The sequence below is a fragment of the Clytia hemisphaerica genome, unplaced genomic scaffold, assembly GCF_902728285.1.
Source record: "Clytia hemisphaerica strain Z4C2 unplaced genomic scaffold, Clytia hemisphaerica genome assembly, whole genome shotgun sequence".
NCBI lineage: Eukaryota > Metazoa > Cnidaria > Hydrozoa > Leptothecata > Clytiidae > Clytia > Clytia hemisphaerica.
Window position 1 is genome coordinate 2,223,455 of NW_027103962.1, and position 21,016 is coordinate 2,244,470.

A 21,016-nucleotide genomic window follows, 5' to 3' on the forward strand; every position below is an offset into this window, starting at 1 on the left:
CTTTGAGCCAAAAATTTTTCTTATTCTGTTCTTATTTAAAATTGAGTGAAATTGAACTATTTTGACCCCTGAATTGCTTGAAATTGAGTAATTCCAGGCTCAGATTGTTCTTAAATTGTTTTTTTTTGTTTTATGGCGATTTTTAGCCTCATTGTTCTTATAGAATTGTTCTTACAAGTTATAGATGTATTCACTGGGTGTCTGTTTATTGGTTGTTCAGTTGATCAGTTTAAAATATTATACGTGTTATTTCCTTGATTGAAGATATTATAATTTTAAAAAGACAAATTATATATTATTGGAAATAGTTTCTTAATATTCTTATATGTAATAACAAATGCTCAAAAAGAACTAAAAAGTTTTGATTTAATGGCTGGATGCTTTATTCTTAAATTATACTTGGATTGTGTTGAGCTGTTTGTCATTTTTTCATAACATTAGTTATCCCTATATTAGAATAATTATCATGCATGCAAGATTTTTGTAAATTAGTTAAGTTTTTTCTTTATTTGGAATTTTTATTAGCAAAAATAACAGTCAATCGTTCCATAATTTAATAAATTATTTTGTTATCAAAATTATTTTTTTCAATATTTTAGAAATGCTTCTTTTGAGAGTGGTATTTTCCTCGGCAACTTTCTATAGAAGGGGGTGAGAATTTGTCTCTAGAGGATAGAAAAAAAGTTTTTTCCCCAATTTACTAGGTCCCTATTTTCTTTTTTCCTCAACCATCCTAATTATTGAGCGAATGCAATCCTCATTTTTAAATTGTGCTTTCGATTGTTCACTTTCATCTTTTATTATTCAGGTAAAAAATAAATCAAAAGATTAGAAAAATAATTTTCTATAGAAAATAAAAGAATATGCCAGGAAGAATCGAAGGCAAATGTTTGGTTTGCGATGAAACAGATGCAAAGTATAGATGCCCTAAATGTAAGATCGTATAGTAAGTATTTATCACAATTTCACTTTTCAATATTATAGGCATCTTATCCAGCTGATTTTGATCTGTAGATGAAATGCAGAAAAGGTTCTCGTTTCCAATGTATTAAAGATTATTAATTCCAATGTTTATTGGCCCTACGTCAAGGTAGAGCGTCTAACTACGTTACGCAAGGGTGCGGGTTCAATTCCCGGCCGGGTTATTCTTAAGATTTACACAACGGTGCTTGATTCTTCTTAGCTTGATGCTCAGCAGTTAAGAGAAAGATTAACACTAAGTGGTGAAATACAGGGAGAGTGGCGCCCTCCCTTACCAGTGGGTACACATACAGCTAGAGAAAAGGGAGCCTTCGGGTCGGTCGCTAAGTGAATTACTAAATGTATTTTTGTATTGACTCATATTTAGTTCTCATTCTTAAAACTAACTCTATTTTAAGTAGATTTACAAGAGAAAACATCAACACCCTGATCTTATACATCTCTTTTTCATTTTAACTTAATCCTCCTCTCTTGCAGCCTTTCTATTTCTCAGGTCACTAATACTAAAACGGCATTTTGATTTTGTTTTTTCATTTTTCAGTTGTTCGCTGGTATGTTTCAAGCCACACAAAGGTAACTTGATTTTACTGTTTTTTTGTTAACTCAGATGTCATTATTACTTAGGGTTATTAATGATTTTGAGACACAACCTTCTTACTTGATATCCCCCATAACCTTGTTTGAAAAATATTGGCCCTAAGGTTTTCCAGATTTTATTTAATTGTTGATTGTTTTGTTTGTATTTATGATATGCACCATTGCAATGTCTTCCACGGACACGATAGCTGATTGGTTGAAAGTGACGTATTAACTGACTTTACGTCACTCACAACCAATTAATTGGGTCCGTGATGTAATGTCAGAAGACATTGCAATGTTGCATACCATGAATACCGCTTTTTTGTTTGCGTACAACACAAAATTTAAAGGAAAAGTACAAATGTATAAACTAACACAAATTATTCTCAATTCCGACCAGAGGAGAAGGCTCCATCTTGACCCCCTCCTCCCTTGAAAGACTCTATTTGTGGTCTACCTTTTATTTATTTTTTTTACCACTCTTAAGCTGCGAGGGCCAATGTTTTAGTTCGAATTGCAGAAAGATTCGAATTATAGAGATTGGCGTTAGAGTGAGAGTTGAGTTATTAACATTAGGATAGCTAGTGAATGAGATATCAAGGCGCACGAATCGGAAATTTATTCCTGACTTCAACATACCATGTTAATGTGTTTATACTTGTAGTACGGTCTCTTTTCAACTGGTCTTTTCTGTATTAAGCAAACATTTTTCACGACTCTTATATCAAAATAATCTCCTTTTCTATAAATCAATGATCCATCAACGATAAATGGTCTACATCAAAATGACGCAGTTGACCCTCGCTAATTCGAATTCGAACGAAAAGTTTAATTTATTCGAATCAGGTTCAGAATGGTAGAAAGTATTTTACGAAAGTTTAGCCTTGACAGAAACTAAAATTTAATTTGAATGATAGAAGTGCAAGAGTACTTTATTCTTTTTTATCAACCAATCCAGAGAGTTGTGCCAATACTGTTCAACAATCCATGACAAAGTTAGATGACAGAAATACAGAACCATCAAATGAAGCTACCATAAATACACCATTCGTGGGAGATGGAGGGGAAAGGATGAGCAACAATCTAACGTCACCAGAGTCATCAGTACCACAACATCTGTTATTGACTGAGGAAAACGATCGCGTCCCAGAAGAACTACTTCGGAAACTTGGTAAGAATGACTCGAATGTCTCCTTGATTCTCCTCCAAATATCTCCTTAACTCAAGCAAGTTTTCTGACCCCTTTCAGGTAACAAACCCTTATAGACCAGTAATTCAGTTCTCAAATTTCTGTAACTCAATAAAACTTTTCCACTGTAATACCTATTGGCGGGGTCGTTGTAAAACATGGAGTAGCTCCATGGAGTACTCCAATGGAGTACCTATTGGAGTACTCTAAAAATATTGCAGACCAGATTTTAGATCGCCGCGAGAGGAAAATAAAGACCTGTATAATTTTGTATTTGCTCTAAAACCACTCTGTAGCAAGAATGTGGCTGTCATGTTGGTCTCTTTTTATATCCTTTCATGTCATCTGCATCACATTGAGTATGAAATTCTCATATCAAAGAAATAATTCGGCTTACTCCATTTATTGTGATTGTCTTATTATTTTGTTAATTGAAGTGTATTTTGTCAATAAAATGACAATGAATAATTTAATAATCTAAAACCCCTCTGTAACCTCTCTCACAGACTGTCCCCAACTGCCATTTCATATCCACTCATACTACCTGCATCATATTGAGTATGATAAAAATTCCTTTTGGAAATGGGTTGATAAGCTATGTATTCTATGATTGTCACAATATTTTCTTTATAAAAGTCAATCTGTTGACAAAAGGACAAAAGAAAAATATTGCTTAAGAAAGCTCTAGTGCCCTACTGGTGTTGCATAAATAATATAACACATAATACTATAATTACACTGATATTATATGTATTCTCAACTTCAGTTGAGCTACAATCTGACAATGTCTGTCTGTCTGTCTGTGTGTGTGTGTGTCTGTCTGTCACAAAAACTTTAGGGCAGCCTGGAGACTTCAAAAATGCTTGGATTTGGCTGAAATTTGGCACACTTGTTCCTTGGGTGAATATCTGGGGGTGTTTTTTTCATTTTTTGAAAATTTTGATTTTTGAGCCTGGGGACGAGTTTTTCGCCAAAACGAGGCTAAAACTTTGGGGCAGCCTGGAGACTTCAAAAATGGTCATATTTAGCTGAAATTTGGCACACTTGTTCCTTGGGTAAATATCTGGGGGTGTTTTTTTCATTTTTTGAAAATTTTGATTTTTGGGGCCTGGGGACGAGTTTTTCGCCAAAACGAGGCTAAAACTTTGGGGCAGCCTGGAGACTTCAAAAATAGTCATATTTAGCTGAAATTTGGCACACTTGTTCCTTGGGTGAATATCTGGGGGTGTTTTTTTCATTTTTCAAAAATCTTGATTTTTGGGGCCTGGGGACAAGTTTTTCATCAAAACGAGGCTAAAACTTTGGGGCAGCCTGGAAACTTCAAAAATTGTCGTATTTAGCTGAAATTTGGCACACTTCTTCCTTGGGTAAATATCTGGAAGTGTTTTTTTTCATTTTTCAGAAGTCTTGATTTTTGGGGCCTGGGGACGAGTTTTCCGCCAAAACGAGGCTAAAACTTTAGAGCAGAGCCTACAGGCCTCAAAAATGGTTGGATTTGGCTGAAATTTGGCACACTTGTTCCTTGGGTGAATATCTGGGGGTCTACAATTGGGCCTATGAATAATTTGAAGCCACTGAAGTTGAGCCCAGTGCGTTGCGCACGTTCGATTTTGAAAGTACTCCGGAAAATGCACACCTCCGAATGTTTTCAGGAACGACCAAGGCTGGCCCCGTAATAAGTAATTTTTTCTTTCGGGCTTTTTATGAGGGGTCAGAGCTTTATTATGATTTTGCCAGCTTGACTTGACCGTGTGGCACCATCCGAATTTTTCTTACTTTAGCGTGCAATGATAATGCCCGATGATATTTAGTGTTTTTGATTTTCAATTGAACTTCCTCAAGAATTGCCGGAAGAGCCGAAGATCACTAGGAAATCGATTATCCCCATAAACTCGAACTATTTTTCCGGTCTCTTCAGGAGATTGTTAGGCTATTCTGTCTCTCTATAACTCGAATTTCCGTTATTATAAAGTGTTTGATATATCAGAGCTATTCTGCAAGCTAAATCTGGTCTGTTAATTGTAGAATCAACAGTGATTTTTAAGCAGAGAGCGTGCGCTATATGAGCTTTAGTGCCAGAAATGATGGTAGCCATTTTTTCACAAACAAATACTTGAGAAATTCTTTTGATTGCTACAAATTGGAAGTTTACAGCTGGTGGAAAAGGTTGATTATCAAATTTGTGGTATTCATCGCTCTGACTGGTATTTTAGGGGGTACTCCATTAGGTACTCCATTGGAGTACTCCATGGAGCTAATCCATTCTCAACTTCAGTTGAGCTACAATCTGACAATGTCTGTCTGTCTGTCTGTGTGTGTGTGTGTGTGTGTGTCTGTCTGTCACAAAAACTTTAGGGCAGCCTGTAGACTTCAAAAATACTTGGATTTGGATGAAATTTTGCACACTTGTTCCTTGGGTGAATATCTGGGGGTGTTTTTTTCTTTTTTTGAAAATTTTGATTTTTGGGGCCTGGGGACGAGTTTTTCGCCAAAACGAGGCTAAAACTTTAGGGCAGCCTGGAGACTTCAAAAGTGCTTGGATTTGGCTGAATTTTTGCGCACTTGTTCCTTGGGTGAATATCTGGGGGTGTTTTTTTCTTTTTTGAAAATTTTGATTTTTGGGGTCTGGGGACGAGTTTTTCGCCAAAACGAGGCTAAAACTTTAGGGCAGCCTGGAGACTTCAAAAATGCTTGGATTTGGCTGAAATTTTGCACACTTGTTCCTTTGGTGAATATCTGGGGGTGTTTTTTTCTTTTTTTGAAAATTTTGATTTTTGGGGCCTAGGCACGAGTTTTTCGCCAAAACGAGGCTAAAACTTTAGGGCAGCCTGGAGACTTCAAAAATGCTTGGATTTGGCTGAAATTTTGCACACTTGTTCCTTGGTTGAATATCTGGGGGTGTTTTTTTCTTTTTTTGAAAATTTTGATTTTTGGGGCTTAGGCACGAGTTTTTCGCCAAAACGAGGCTAAAACTTTGGGGCAGCCTAGAGACTTCAAAAATTGTTTGATTTGGCTGAAATTTTGCACACTTGTTCCTTGGGTGAATATCTGAGGGCTCTCTTCGCATTTTTCAAAAATTTTGATTTTTGGGGCCTGGGAACGAGTTTTTTGCCAAAACGAGGCTAAAGCTTTGGAGCAGTCTACAGGCCTCCAAAATGATCGGGTTTGGTTGAAATTTGGCACACTTGTTCATTGGGTGAATATCTGGGGGTATACAATTGGGCCTATGAATGATTTGAAGCCACTGAAGTTGAGCCCAGTGCGTTGCGCACGTTCGACTATGTTTTACAACGACCCATATTGGCGTTCTGATCTTATAAACATATCGTTGCGGAAGTTTTTTATTTTTTTAATTTTTTTTTATGATAAAAGCATTTTCGTTGAGTTTCATTAATACCAATTACAATAAGGGCAATAAATTAGATTGAATAAGTTTGGTTGAATAAATAAGTAATTAAAAAACAAAAACTGCCAGTGACACACTAGGACTGTTGCGAGTAAAAGTAGGCAAATGGCAATAAACAAATGGCCAAAAATATAAGCGAAACTGTTGTAGTTCTTGTAGTTCTCTCATTTTCACTTTGGACATTTACATATTTCTAATTTTCAGCTCAGGCATTTTCTCCTACTTGACTCATGTGTTTAATTTTTTTACCAATAAAAAAGAATTGACTTTGATTTCGTTTCTATTAGTCAGGGTTTCGTGTTCGGGCTTGTTAAGTTTTATTTTTTATGAGCTTAAAGCTTTGATCACCTAAAAAAACCTTACAACCTGCTTTAGTATTTCTTCCAAGTTGCTTTTTGTTAAAAGATGTTATAAAGTGTACTCATGATATGCACCACTGCAACGACTTCACGAAATATGCAACTTTTCTGTTTTTATTCCACCCGATACGTCACTTTTTCTATTGTTTAAGTGACGTATTGGGTGGAAAATTTTAAAAGTTCTCAGAGACTCTCCAGTCTTCATGAGTTTCTTTTGCTCCACACTAGCCTGTATGCGCATTTGAACGTCCCATAATCAGTTTAGTTAGGCCAACTTCCCATATCTTAGTTTTCCGTACCAGAAATATCTGTCCAAGCCCCCGCCTCTATATACGTCAGCAAAACTTTTTCTTGTTACTTTTTTTTTGAGTTCGGACACGAGAGATTATTACGTTTAGCTTTTGCTACGTAAAAATAATCTTCAGTTTTTTAAAATCTATTTTGAGCATTCTTTTACGATGCCTACGTTAGATGTTTCAAAACTTCTATTTTTGGAGGTCCTTGCAATTTGGAGATGTGAGAAAAATATATAAAATAGAAAGTCTTAAACATGAAACTGCCAGTATTGAAACAATAATTTTCATTGCTTCAACAACGATAAAATAGAAAGTCCATAATTAGAACCTTTCTTACTCGTATGATAATTAAATCGGACCCCCGGTGGGGGGGGGTCCTTTGGGATTAGCAGTATTTTTGTAAGGTCAATAAAGCATTTATAGATTTTGTAGGTCAAAATCTCGAAATGGCATCTATTTTTGAACTAATTTACATGTAGTTGCGTGGTACGAAAGTAGTCACAGGTTGACATCTGTTCTGTGTAAGTTTTTCCGTTTCCAGTTTGCTGACGTGTAGGGATGAAAAAAAAAACGGAAAAAAGAAATGATTTTCACCGAAGAAAAAAAATCTATTGCAAGTTTCATGCCCACGATTTGCACATAAGGCTTGAAGGAAAAGTACAACGACGAGGGGCTACCTACTACAAACACCAACTGAGAGTCTATAGCTTGTTTTGTTCTTTGTTTTCAATGATACCTACCATCTTGTTTTTGTAAAATCATTCCTTCTTTTATACTGTATTTTTCGATTGCTCAAAGCTCTATAACTTATATTAGGAGTGGGCTATACAGGGTCATTGTCATTTTTTTCGTCAAATCATGTCAAACTAAATTTTCTTTAGCTCCGTATGGCATATCTAGGCAGGATCAAAAAGAATTTTTGAGATATTTTAAATATAAAAAATGTGGGAGCCCCTTTTCTGGCCCCCAATTTGACCTGGAAACCTTAAAAATCATTCAATTTTGCTGCAATTTGGTACAACTTGAATAACAATAATAACATTTTGTCAGTATTATTTAAAAAATTTCATTATCGGACGTTTTAGGGCGTGACCAAACCCCCAAAAAGGGAAAAAGGATTGGGTAGCTCTAGAAAACTTTGGAATGATATTTTTGCCCTAAAGTTTTGCATACCTACCCTCAGTTATCTATCTTGACGAATCCTGAGAATATTTCCCAAAGTTAACTCGTTATTTCGTAAATAATTGTTTTGATGTCCGTAAAAAAGGGGAAATATAGACGGGCTAGGGCTCATTCATAAATTGTGTAATTCAATTGAAATTCCCTCTAGAAATTGGTATTCTTGATCCAAGAACAGTTTTGAAGCCTTTCAGAGTCGAAATTCATGTAAAAGTTTCAATTTTCCGCTTTCAGATCCCTTTTTACGTCTTCTGAACTTCACTGAGGTAGTGCTAAATTAAGGAAAGTGTTTTTATCACATAGAGCAAATTGTCGGCAGTTCTACGAGAATTTACATTATTTCAGATATAGAAGAAGTGCTTACAATTCACAAACATAAATTTTGATGGATTTTCTGTTGTTCAAGATCGTAGAAATAAAAGGTTGTCAAGTTTTCATATATTTAGGACGAGAAGTCACTCCCTCTAAGTAGGAAAAATAAAATTTTTAAGATTTCACAATTTATTCATAGAATTATATTTCACAGGTCTATCGACCTCTACGAAATAATTTTAGATTTATAAATTGTCTAATTCTTCATCTGTCGTCCAGTCGTCAGAAGATATGGACAGAAGAGAAGACGTTGTTTTGGTCTTTGTCCTAGGTTTTCGAACTAGGCGAAGGTTTGTTCTAGGGCTTCCTCTTACATGCCAAACGAAATCGTCATTTTTTGAATTCATTTTTTGCGCCTTTTGGCACATATCTTTAATAATTTTTCTTTCGTTGATGGTGAAGTCGTCTGTGATGCTAAAGCCACCAATTTCATTGAATCGTTTCAGCTTATGCAGATTTTGCATTATCCGTTCTTTTTCCTCTATACTTTTTAAGATCAACTTGATTGGACGCCAATGTAGCCCTTTTCTGTTTTGTCCAATGCGATGATGGTGGGACGGTTTGATATCTTGGACGCCAATGTTACCTAGTATACCTTCAATATCTATTCTGTCTTGTTCCTGTTGTTCCTCTTTGTTATCTACCTCTAATTCCACCATTCCATGTATAATAATATTTCGTTTTCTTGATTCGATGTCTCTGTCTTCATTCTTGTTTTCTTGTTGATGTTCTCTCACTGCTGATTTGATATTATCCTTGTGTTTCTTAGTTATTTCAGCGTATGTTTTTTCTGATGATTTTTCTATGTAATTCGTCGTTAGTTTTATTTCTTCTTTTATAATCTGCTTGGTTTTTATTTCAAAGTCAGCCATCTTATTGGTTAAGATGTTTTCGATATCGTTCTTAAGGCTGCGGTTCTTGGCTAGCTGGTTGTTGAGCTTTTTAATGACGTCGTCCTTCTTCTCAATCTCCCTCTGCATCATATGATACGAGTTCTCACCTATTTTACTCATTAGAGATCGTGTTATCCGCACGCAATTCTGACATAGATATTGTTCGTTATAAGTGTTGGCAAAAATTTGCAGCTGATAAAGCGGTAATTGTGTGCACTCGTAGTGTACCATGCGGTGGCATTTTCGGCATTTTAGACGGTTTTGGTCATCGTCATCTGAGCAGGAGGTGAGAGTGCATGTTTGGTTTTGTTTAGCTTCTTCAAATGGTTGTTTTTCTTGCTTTTTGTCGGTTTTTTCGTTCATGTTTTTGATTTTGCTAAATTTCAACCATTTTTGCACATTTACACTGACAAATCTTCACCTGAAGAGGTAATGTGCCAAATTTAAGCAGGAAAGAATGTTTTCTCGTCTTTATAGTCAAGCCTTCCTCTTTTTTGCCTTGGGTAGATGGAAAAAGATTGATTTGAGGGCACAAACCTTAGTCTACAAAAAGACTTCCCACATTTTTTTTCTTCATTTTTGTTCAAAAATTCTATTTGATCCTGTCTACACTTATAATTTAGACCTCAAAAAAATTTAGTTTGACATTTTTTGAAAAATCACCCTGTATAGCCCACTCCTACTTATATTACAAGCATAAAACGGTGAACATAGTTTACAAAATCAGGATACATTAATATTCCAAACTAATCGGCATAATCTAAGAAAAAATTCGAAATTATGGAAAAATGAAGATGAAAAGTGAAGATGAAGAAAATCAAAACTTTAATGGATTGTTAACAATTAGTAGGGGGAAATTTGTTCGATTTTTTTTTAGGTCGCACTTACATATACATTTTTTTGAAAGCTAAGGGGTAGGGGAATCAAAATAACATGGGTGCCAATTTTTTTTCGGACACTTTGGTGCGTTCTTCGGACAAATATGACGGTCTCAGGGAAAAATCATAAGGTCAAAATTTAATGGAAATTTTTGGCTTGAGAAAGAGAGTTGTTGTATACTAGTTGTATATTTTAGGAAAGCTCTCTGACCCTTAAAACTAGTGTTTTTAGCCAGAAATAGCTGTTTTGTCCACATCTTGCACTCAATGTCTTCAGTACAGAAATCACCTATAATCACCGAACATTCGAGTTATGAAGGTTCGAGTAGTAGAGCTTTTTTATAAGAGTTTGTTAGGTAATTTTCACGATGCCAACATATTCATTCGAGTTAAGAGGACGTCGGAGTTAAGGAGACTCTATTGTAGATTTCTCTGACGTTCTATTCTCAGTCGAAGTTTATTCTTTGAATATACTGTTTTCCTTGAAAATAACAAATCGCTCGTTTTATTTTCATCTATTATTTTCCAAAAAATCGGATGATTTCACGATAAAATGAATTTCAGGAAATGAGAATCTTTCGAAGATTTATCTCAAGACGCCTGAGCTCTGTAATCATTTCCTCAACTCTTTTTCAAAAAAGGTCTGGAGTAGATTAAAACATTTGATAATTAACTAGTGTAGGTTACCGCCCCGTTTTGAAGATTAATAAACACAGGCTGGATCAGGCTTCTGCTCATCCTCTAGCGAAAAAAATTTCTTACAGAAAGTATATCTATAGAGGTCTGCGATTCAGACTAAGGCCAAATGGAAATATTTCAGTTAATCTGTGCCATAACAGAGGCCCCCAACGATTCGAGCGTAATACTTCTGAAAGCCTGGAGCTGTATTGTGTAAACCGAACTTAAAATTTCGAAATATGAAGAAATACCCAGAATTGCCATTATATTTTGACCAGTTTGTAGGCTGTTTTAAAACATCTATCATAAAATAACGTTATGTATCATTTGAAATCCATTCGAAATCAAGGTGTTAAAGTAAAGGTTTTGTTTTTAAATAAGAGTGACATCGTTTGCTTACTCATCACATTTAATTTACAAGGTTTTTCATATTGGACTGACACGGATGTGGAGCAAGATGATCAGAAAGAGGGAAAGAAAAACATTTTTTGTTTATATCCAGCAAAATATAACAATAGCAAGACACTGTCCCGACATGAAATATGTGTCTGATATGAAATGGAAACACTTATGTAAAAATAAAACCTTTAAACGGAAAGTAAAATCCATAACAAATTTGCATAATCATCAAAATTTGATCAGGTACACTTGTACCGAAATCTAGTTTGTTTTATCTGATTCCTATCTGATTTTCATTTTGGATAGGATTAATAGGATTAATTCTTCATTTAATCTCAAGAGAGACGATTGAAAGAAAGAAGAACATCTTGTTATTCGCGTATTTTCATTTTTATCAAAAAAAGGGCAAAAAATATTGGAAGGCTTTTCACTAGAAACTTTCGGTAATAAAAGAAGTGAAATGACCTCACCCTCATCTTTCTGTTGATGAAAATACACGTTGTTTTTCTCTAAGAATATCCAAAAATTTTGAAGCCTTGGGATGCTCTTAACTTTTTGAGTTTTAAGGCTAAAAATGTTCTTAACATGTTCTTATTTTCGTCACTTTTTTAATTATTTTTGTCCATTATCCTTTGAAATCGGGTGTTTTAAGGTCCGCAAAGCCTTAAAATGTTCTTAACTTGTTCTTAACAATTTGGCTATCGAAACCTCGTGTTCTTATATAGTTTGTCCTTATAAAAAAACGTGTACATTTTTTGAGTTAGTTCTTCATCTTCGTTTTCGTTTTAATTCGCTTAAAAAGATTTTCTATTTATTTTAACGAGAAAACGAAAGTGCGATGAACAAAGGGAAGTATCCCTCCTCTATTATTTGTTTTCACTCTCCACCTTACGGGATTTAACTTTGCAGTATAAGTTTAATGGTAAGATTTATACTTCCCCTGCGTAGGAGAGATTCTAGACATGTGTATCTTTTAAAAAAGACGCAAAAACGCGTTTTGAGTTAGTCGTATCTATGCAAGGTTGCGTTCAACGACTTTCAGAACATTCTCTGACGTCTTCAAAATAAGAAAAAGAAAGAACGAAGAAGAAGAAGGACGTGAAAAGTGTGCTGTTTTTCTCATCAAACTTCAAAACTTAAAGACAAGACGAGAAATCAACGAGGTCAACGCAGAAGCAACAAAGCTTAAGGATTTAATACTGCGATTGAGGTTTTATTGTTTGTTTAAATACGATACAACTTTTCATCGCTCTGTTCATTGGTTGAAAGGTGTCAAATTATATTAAAAACTAACATTCAAGTTGAGCTTATTTTTGGGATATCATTACGAAAAATAAAAGTCCTTGTTATTGGATCATCTTTCGAGCACTTATTTGAACTTGAGTGGAACTTGATTTAAAAAAACATCACTTTGGTATCCCGATCTTGAATTTATTATAAGACTTTAGTTTAGCAATCGTTTAATCATTTGACCAGTAAAAAACTGCAAGAAGACATTATTTGTAGAAAATTAATGGGCCTTGTAGACTTAATCATACCGACAGGTATTCTTACACCAACAACTATATAGCCTTCTTCAAGAGTTGATTTGATTGAAGTTGATTGACAGGTAATCTTCAAAGATCAGACAAGTTCTTTTTACAATAATCGCTGGCATCTCACCCACAATAAACAGTGTTGAAAGCGAGAATGTTGATTATGCCTTTCTTTACCAAGAAACAGAAACAAAATCAACAACACCAACAAGCAGTTGAAATCGAAATTGAAGATCCTAATCACAACAACAAAATGGATGAAGATACGTTAAAGAAATTACATTTGTATCAAAAGAGAACGTACGCAAATCAAGAACAAAGTCGACGTCGCTCTATACAACGTCATGCTCCTAATACATCGCGCAACGGACATTCACCGTTTCTGCAACGTTCTAGAACGGTGTCGGCACCAACTTATCATTTATACGTTGCCAGGGATAACATGAACGAACCGAATCGGCACCGTGTGAATAGTGCTGACAATGCATCACGTTCTTCCGGTCGAATACCGGAAAACGTTGAAAATCCGTCCGCATCTGACTGTTCGAATGACTCTCCGCAAAAGGCAATATGTGAAAAAGTCGGAAGTATTAAGCTTTCGAAATTACCGGTAACGAAATCGTTCAGCTCTGACGGTGCCGAGTTGAGTAGAACGGAAAGTTGTTCTTCACCGTCTTCTGTTAAGAAGAAAAACATCCTAACCTCTTGCGTACACGCCTACACGGATGATAAAACATCCTAACCTTTTGTGTATATCGGTGATAAAATATTCATTTATTCATTCTATGCATATATCACTTGTAATCAAAACTTGGGACGATATTGACTTCTTTATTGTTGGGTTTTTGTTTGAATCTTATGGAATAAAACAGTTCTAATGGATTGTTACATACAAAATACACGTTTTTTTAATAAGAACAAACTATATAAGAACATAAGGCTTCGATGGCCAACATGTTAAGAACAAGTGAAGAACATTTTAAGGCTTTGTGAACTCAAAAACACCCAATTTCTTAATAAAATGGGTAAAAATGGTGAAAATAAGAACATTGGCTTCAAAAAATTTGGATGTTTTTATTAAAAAAACGTGTACATATATTAACTTCGAAAGAAAATTGTGACTTGAAGTAGCATGTTAGGTTAAGTGACAAGGATCGTGTTGCAAGATTGACGTCATTTCTTATCGTGTGGTGTATATTGTAGTTTGATACAAAAATTGTATTTATTTTGTGGAGGGATGCCACACATCTTCTTTTAAAGTCATTTATCACATTTAAGTTCTAAATGTTGTAACGTTTCGATCCCTTTAAGTTTATTAGTCAGCCAACAGCTGATTATTCAAATAGGCTTTTTCCCCATCATCATCAGACCAAAATCGAAAAAAACATGTTACCCCGATATGCTCATTTCGTAAGCCGTGTTTCCCCGATTTCTAAAGTTTATATCCGATCGGGTTAAGTTTTAGTGTACTTTTAGCGTGTGTTGTTTTTAGAAAACATAGATGTGGTGTTTCAATCAAGATGGCGGTTTAAACGGCTCAGTGTTTTCAGTGTAAATGCAGGAAGTAAAATGCATGTTGCAAGCTTCAATTTCTGTCATATCTTTTTTATAATGACTTTGAAACTTGGCAAATCAAACACATGATTTTCATCAAGGGGATTCTTTTTTATATTTGTTGAAGGTTTAGCAATTTGCTCAAGTTTTTGTTATTTTTAAGAATTTCTGCTTTTTGTTTGCATAATAAATAAACATATTTTTCCTGTTTGCCTCTAGCTGTAGGTGGAATTGATCATGTTATAATGTTATTGGAATATGATAAAGTATAAAAAAGTACAGCTACTGTCTAAATTTGATAAAGACAGGATGCAATCATGTTTTTGGACTTGGACGTATTTGCCAGCATGGATTTCGTGTAAACTATAACGTGCAACTGAAACGTTTTTGACGCATTGGTTTAAGGGTACTTACAAAGATTGTTTGATTTTCAGTTGGTGTAAAGTAATAATTCCAGCTCGGCGTGAATGACTCCATAATTCATTGATTTTTAGCTTTCATTTTGGCTAAATTTGCTTTTGCTCGCTTACGCTTGCGTCAATTTATTAATTATGTTGGCGCATGCGCCTCTTTTCCCATCTTGACCCTTATTAAAAATTGAATGTTGGTACAAAAGAAATTTTGCTTGGCGTGAGGCTTGCTGTACGGAAAAATATCTTCGACGCAAGATTTTGTGGAATCCATACTGTACTGGCGTGTTTGGCTACAACAACAGCAGAGGGAGACAATCAAAAATATGTTCTGTTCGCGCCGGCTGTTTGCGTCGGCCAACCAATCCAACCAACTTGGCAGACAAAAATGCTGGCGGATTCAGAAAATTGTCAGAATTTTTCATCAAGCGAGCGAATAAATATTAAAAACTAAACTTTGAAACCATTTTCCTAAAAACCTGACTAGATTTACTACCGACCGACTGACTGACTCTATTTTATGAAGATTTTTGACATGAACGAAACATATATTTGATTGCCGCCAGAACACTGGATAAAATGACGACCATCACATATTATTTTTTTATTGTTCACACATCTGGACGCAGATTGTGTTTTGTGACCTTGGCGCATGTTTTGGGCTTTTTTGGTTGGAAACACCCACCTGTTCATAATAGACCTTTTTTCAAAGAGGACGTCCTGTTGAATAATTATGTAGTCCAGCAGAAAAACAATGATAAAACCATGCATAATTATTACAATATGAATGATACAGTAATTATGCATTTGTTTTTATGGCTGGACTACATAATTATTCAACAGGACGTCCTCTTTGAAAAAAAGGTCTAAGACCTTTTTTTAAAGAGGCAGCCATGTTGAATAATTATGTACTCCAGCATAAAAACAATGATACAGCCATGCATAATTACTGTATCATGCATATTTTAAAAATTATATTGTTTTGTTTTGCTTGGTTATTGTAAACATGCTACTGGCATAAATTTAATGAACTATTATTCAAAAAGAAAACTACTTGTATTTATAAATGTAAATGATTCGTCTATTTGATTTTTTTGATAAAATCTTTGTACAGGTTTATAACAGGACATATCTAAAATTTTGTAATTTGTAATTTGTCCCTAGATTTTTACTTTATCTTCAAAAATGTTAAAAGTTGAATTTAAATGCTTAACATACGGAATGTTCATTTTCTACTCAATCTAACTACTAGGAGTTTTGAGTAACCTGGACAAACATTTTTAAGCAAAATGTGGTTTTTAGCTCTTAAAATTTTCCAATTTCGCTTGATTCTTTGTGCATCTAGTCCTTCCTTCCATCGCAGCTACTTAACTTCTTTACAAGCTATCCAACTAGCTATATTGGCTGACTTTCCAGCCTCGGCTGGTTTATTAAAGAGTTTGTATATATTGATCAAATAAAACAGATTAAATATTACAAATATAGGCATTTTCTTTTTCCCTTTGCAAGTAGGAAGTAAGGCTTGCTGCAAATTGGCAGAGTTTATCTTGGCGATTCCAATCTAAGACATGTTAAAATTTGCAAATAGCCTGTCATTTGTTAATCTCCGGGCCGATTCTGATACTCCAGACTGGCACGTATTCACTCTAAAGGTCATGACTTCGAAAGGGAATCTGCTCTGGTTGGTGTATTGCTTTGATCTTTTTTATCCAGATTTGGGATTAATGTCAAATAAGCTTTTGAGCGCAGCGATTGGCTAAAGCAAAACAATCGCAGCAGAATTCAAAGCCAATCACAACAATGAACATTAGAACCCAGTCGCTTTCACTTTCGTTTTCAAGTAAAAGGTGTTTTTGATTGTTTTGGCTGAACAACCAGGTCAGATCATCACATTCGACATACCCTTAAGAGAAAAGAGTGGATGTACAGACTCGGCGTATAACCAAGTTTCTTGGTATGACCTATAAAATTTTAAATACGGAGAGAAGAGAAATTTCTGGGAATTCGCACATATTTTAGGTTATTTGGCAAATCCACCAACCATCTTTTTCTCGAATAAGTTGAAAATTCAGAAATTTCCTTTTTCCTTATTTCTTCATAAGTATCCGTGAAAAGCACCTCAAACAATCGATGGAAATTAATATGAAATGAAAAAAGTTGTTTCTCTTTTGTTTGCGATCATTTACCGATGGTGTTTGCCGAATGTTATTAACACAGTTGAGTAAATCTTTGTGACTTTATTTAGCGCATTGCCTAGATATTTCTAAGTCGACTCTTATCTCAACGTCATACACGTTTTTTTTATATAAGGAACTCGAGGCTGAAAATGGTAAAAAAAATAAGGATTTGTTTAGGAACTGCTCAGGCTGAGAATAAGAAAACAAGTTTTAAGGAACAGTAAGAGATGGTTATCCAAACTTAGCAGCTATGTAAATAAGGAACTCGATAAGGAACTTTGAGGCTGAAATTGTCTGTAAAAATAAGGAACTCCAGGCTCAGAGCAAAGTTAAGGTTCCTTATAAAAAAAACTGTCATAGCTCCTTTATTTTAGCACAAGACCGTTAATTTCCCAAAAGCATGGATCTTTAGTCGACTCGACCTATAAATAACATCGCTGGCTCATTACCAGTTTTGGCAGTAGTCAGGATGTACGACAGATCCTTTTTACAGTGGAGTTTCCAAAACCCAAACACACACGGTATAGACACAGGTTTAGAAGACATTTTTAACTGAAAAGACCAGCAAACTTCTTCGAATTAAAGAAAATGTAGAGTAAACTAATAAATAAACTAGAGGATATCGTCATCTTGAATTTTTTGACTTTCGTTTTCAAAAATTATCTGAAAACAACAAAAGTATAAAACATATTCCAAAATCCCATTAAACGATGTTATCGTTCGTTACTCTTAGGTTTCAAATAAACGCCCCCCCCCCGCTTGTTAATTTTTCAAAAAATTTTCCAACCCTCTCCCTCCCCCCGGACCTTATTAGGACCTCCCAGTTTATTATTTGTGAGAATATTTTCAGGTGTCAAAGAGAAGGTCCTTTTTGTGCTCTCTGATTTCAGCCTATATTTACCTTATTTTTGGGTTTTCAGAAGTACAATTTCCAACCGCCTCCGGCAATTACGACCCCTGTTTATTAAAATTCAACCCCCCGTTTATTTGGAACCTAAGAGTACAGTGATAGTAAAGGCGGGAAAATATGGCAGTACATGTTTTTTTTATAAGCAAGTGTATGCCCCTTGGTCAGTCTCGTGTATGCTTAAGTTCTCAATGCATCCAGGCATAGTTTATGCTTATTACACGTTTTTTTTTTTAAGAAACTAGTTTTACCAAGCAGCCTCAATGTTTTTTAAGAAATCGGCCTTTTGAGCCTTAAATGTTTCTTACATGTTTCTAAACTTTGTCAAGCTTAAAGGACGCATGTCGATAATACAATAGTCTAATTGACTAATCTACGGTACTTTCCTATCTTCTTTATAGATTTTCTGACTTTCTGAAGTGTTTCTAACTGGTATGTATGTATATTTCTGGAACCTTGATTTGAAAGTTCTTAAAAAAAACGAATTAAAAAATGCTATTTTCTCATTCTCAGCCTCAGCATGTTTCTTAGATGTTTCTTAGTTTTTAGGCATTCTGAGCCTCATGTTTCTTAAAAGTGTGTTTCTTAAAAAAAAAAAAACGTGTATATGCTTAAGAATCATGCTTATGATTCACCCCGAGCCAAGTTTTTAATTAAATTTCAGAAATTTTGTAAAAATTTGTTCAGACTTTGGGAGCAGTGGAATGTTAGCGAGCCGTGGAATGTCTTATTTTTTACTTGACCTCTACCAAACCTTTTTAAACAGATAAAAATGATCTCTTGAAAAATATTTTAGGCTGACATATATGCTCATGTTATGCTTAGGAATTTGGCAAATCTGAGCCTTCGTATGCTTATAAGCGTTATGCTTATAAAAAAATATGTATACGGAAAAAATCGGCGGGATCGTTTGCGAATCTTCTTCGGCTTTGGGCTTATTTCTTAAATAGTGATCTAAAATCCCATCAAAGACGATAATAAAAATAAGTAATCTTTAGAGCGCGTAATCTTTGCTTAAATTAGACCACTCAAAAAAGGGACTATATGAAACAAACTATTTGTTTAGATAGAACAAACAGCCAACATGAAGTGAAGGGAGGTGATTAGGCAAGAGAAGTCGAGAGTATGGTCTAAATCGTAAAGATGGCGTATAATTTTCCTTCAGTCAGGAGCGTAGAATATCTGTGCTGGTGGATTTTGTAATGACAATAATTATGTTTCCTGATACATGAATTAAGAAAAAAAATTCCCAAAAAGAAAAGACAAATCTTGTGAGCTTTAATAGTATCTAGAGGGAGAGGTCAAGACCCTTCCCCCCGTAGGTAGGAGCACGCCTCCCAAAATTTTATTAATCAAAATCGAAATTTTATACCTTACCGATATCTGAGGGAGGAGCCCCTTACATCACAGCATCCTCTCTCGGAAAATAAGAAACCAAAAGAACAATAGGTTAAATTATACGAAGAGGTAGCAAAATATTTTCAAGATTTGCCTTTTCAGAGGGGATATAGGAGAAACGGCCGTTCAGATTTCCACGAAAATACTTAATCACCATGTGGTCACTTTTTCAGGACAAGCTGATAGGCCGATTTTAAGTTTTTCGGTCTTAAGGCCGCCATTATGAAAATTTTGGATTACAGATGGAATTCTTTTGTAGCCAATCACAATTCTTTAAACCACAGGGCAGATAGGGTTAATTTGATATTCAGTGAAAAACTCTGTTTTGACTGAATAGTAAAGTAAATGAGGCTTAATGGATCGGCTTTTCAAAGGGTAAATTTCAGACTTCCTTCAACAAACGTTTTTATTCTTTCTTCAAAATTTCAGGTGATTCAAACCATTTGAAAGGTTTACTGAACAACAAACACCTTCGTGATATGTTACATGAAATCAACACATCACAAAACCAATCCAAGACCATGGAAAAGGTGATGCAGATCCCAATTTTCACCGAATTTGTTGACGAATGTTTGAACGTTATCGAACCTGATGAGGAACAACCACAACAAATCCTTGATCTATCTCTCACTTCAAGTTGAAAAAAATTGTACATACACTCCAAGATACCTTTGAAAGGTATTTTTATCTGGCTTTTGATTTACCTGATAGTCACCCAGCTGGCACACAACGTTGTTTTAACGTTCAAGTAACGTTATTTGGACGTTATGAATGTCACATGGACGTTGTTTTGACGTCGTGTGACGTGTAGTCAAAATCATAAGTTGTGGAACAACACTTTATCTCGTGTTCAATATATAAATCTTGAGTTTTGTGATGAATAGACGAACAATGAAAAGCAAATGCGATTTCAATAATGGTTTGCTTTAAACAATTTACCGTCCGAGATTTACATAATCTTATACACTTATCAACCTTTTGCGGCGCTTTTAAGGAGACTGGGAACAAAAATACAGGGGAAATTCTTCTCGGCGATGGTATCAAGAACACAATTCACGATATTCATGACGTAATGTTTTCTACGGAAAGATCCCGATTTTTGCCATTGGTGGCAGATTTTATACAAATTTTGTCTAGTTTAAATTTGTCACCACTGGCTAAAACCGGGGTATTTCCGTAGAAAACATTACGTTATGAATATCATGAAGTGTAGGAATACTCTATTAGCTGTAGCCTAAAATGCCGTGCGCCGAGACTAGAAAATGGGATGTGCTGGTCACTTTCAAAGAAAAACCCACCACCTGGTAAAGAACAGCAGATATTTCGTACAAATGGCTCGCCGAATGCTTCTTTACCTACTCGTTACTTCTCGTTACTTCTTGTTCCTCGTTATAGTAACAACCTCTAATGGTGTATTGATAAACAAAGTGAAATGGAATTGATAACAGTATATCGACTTATTTCGATAAAGGCTCAGAGGTAACTTAGCTGCTGTCAATAACGTCTTGTTTATACAGTATGTTGAGAATGTTTCAGATACGATGGACAAATCGGAATAAAAAAAATTTATTGAGAAACAAACTTTGAATTATAACGAATTTACAGTCATTTTCAAGATCGTACTAAAAAGAAGAAAATCATTTTGGTTTCAAAAACCTATGTTAAATCAGTCACATTTCAGTTAAAATGACTCCAATGAAAGGGAGGAAAGAAATCCTGGCAAATGGTTCCGTTCCATTTTCTATCGATACAGGGGATGGAAAAAAATTCCCAGGGGGTATAAAGGAGTATTTTTTTAAATAATTTTCAGGAGCTACGTCAAAGGA

The 21,016-nt window shown here is 35.0% G+C and overlaps 1 protein-coding gene across 1 annotated transcript; it reads left to right on the forward strand.

Annotated features, from left to right (window-relative positions):
• The first annotated feature begins 810 nt into the window (after positions 1 to 810).
• LOC136810317 (zinc finger HIT domain-containing protein 3-like) lies at positions 811 to 20,093 on the forward strand. Its single transcript, XM_067066880.1, has 4 exons — positions 811 to 946; positions 1,523 to 1,554; positions 2,519 to 2,731; positions 19,620 to 20,093. The coding sequence occupies exons 1-4, from the start codon at positions 864 to 866 to the stop codon at positions 19,829 to 19,831; spliced, it is 540 nt and encodes a 179-aa protein (XP_066922981.1). The 5' UTR covers positions 811 to 863; the 3' UTR covers positions 19,832 to 20,093.
• Positions 20,094 to 21,016: the final 923 nt, after the last annotated feature.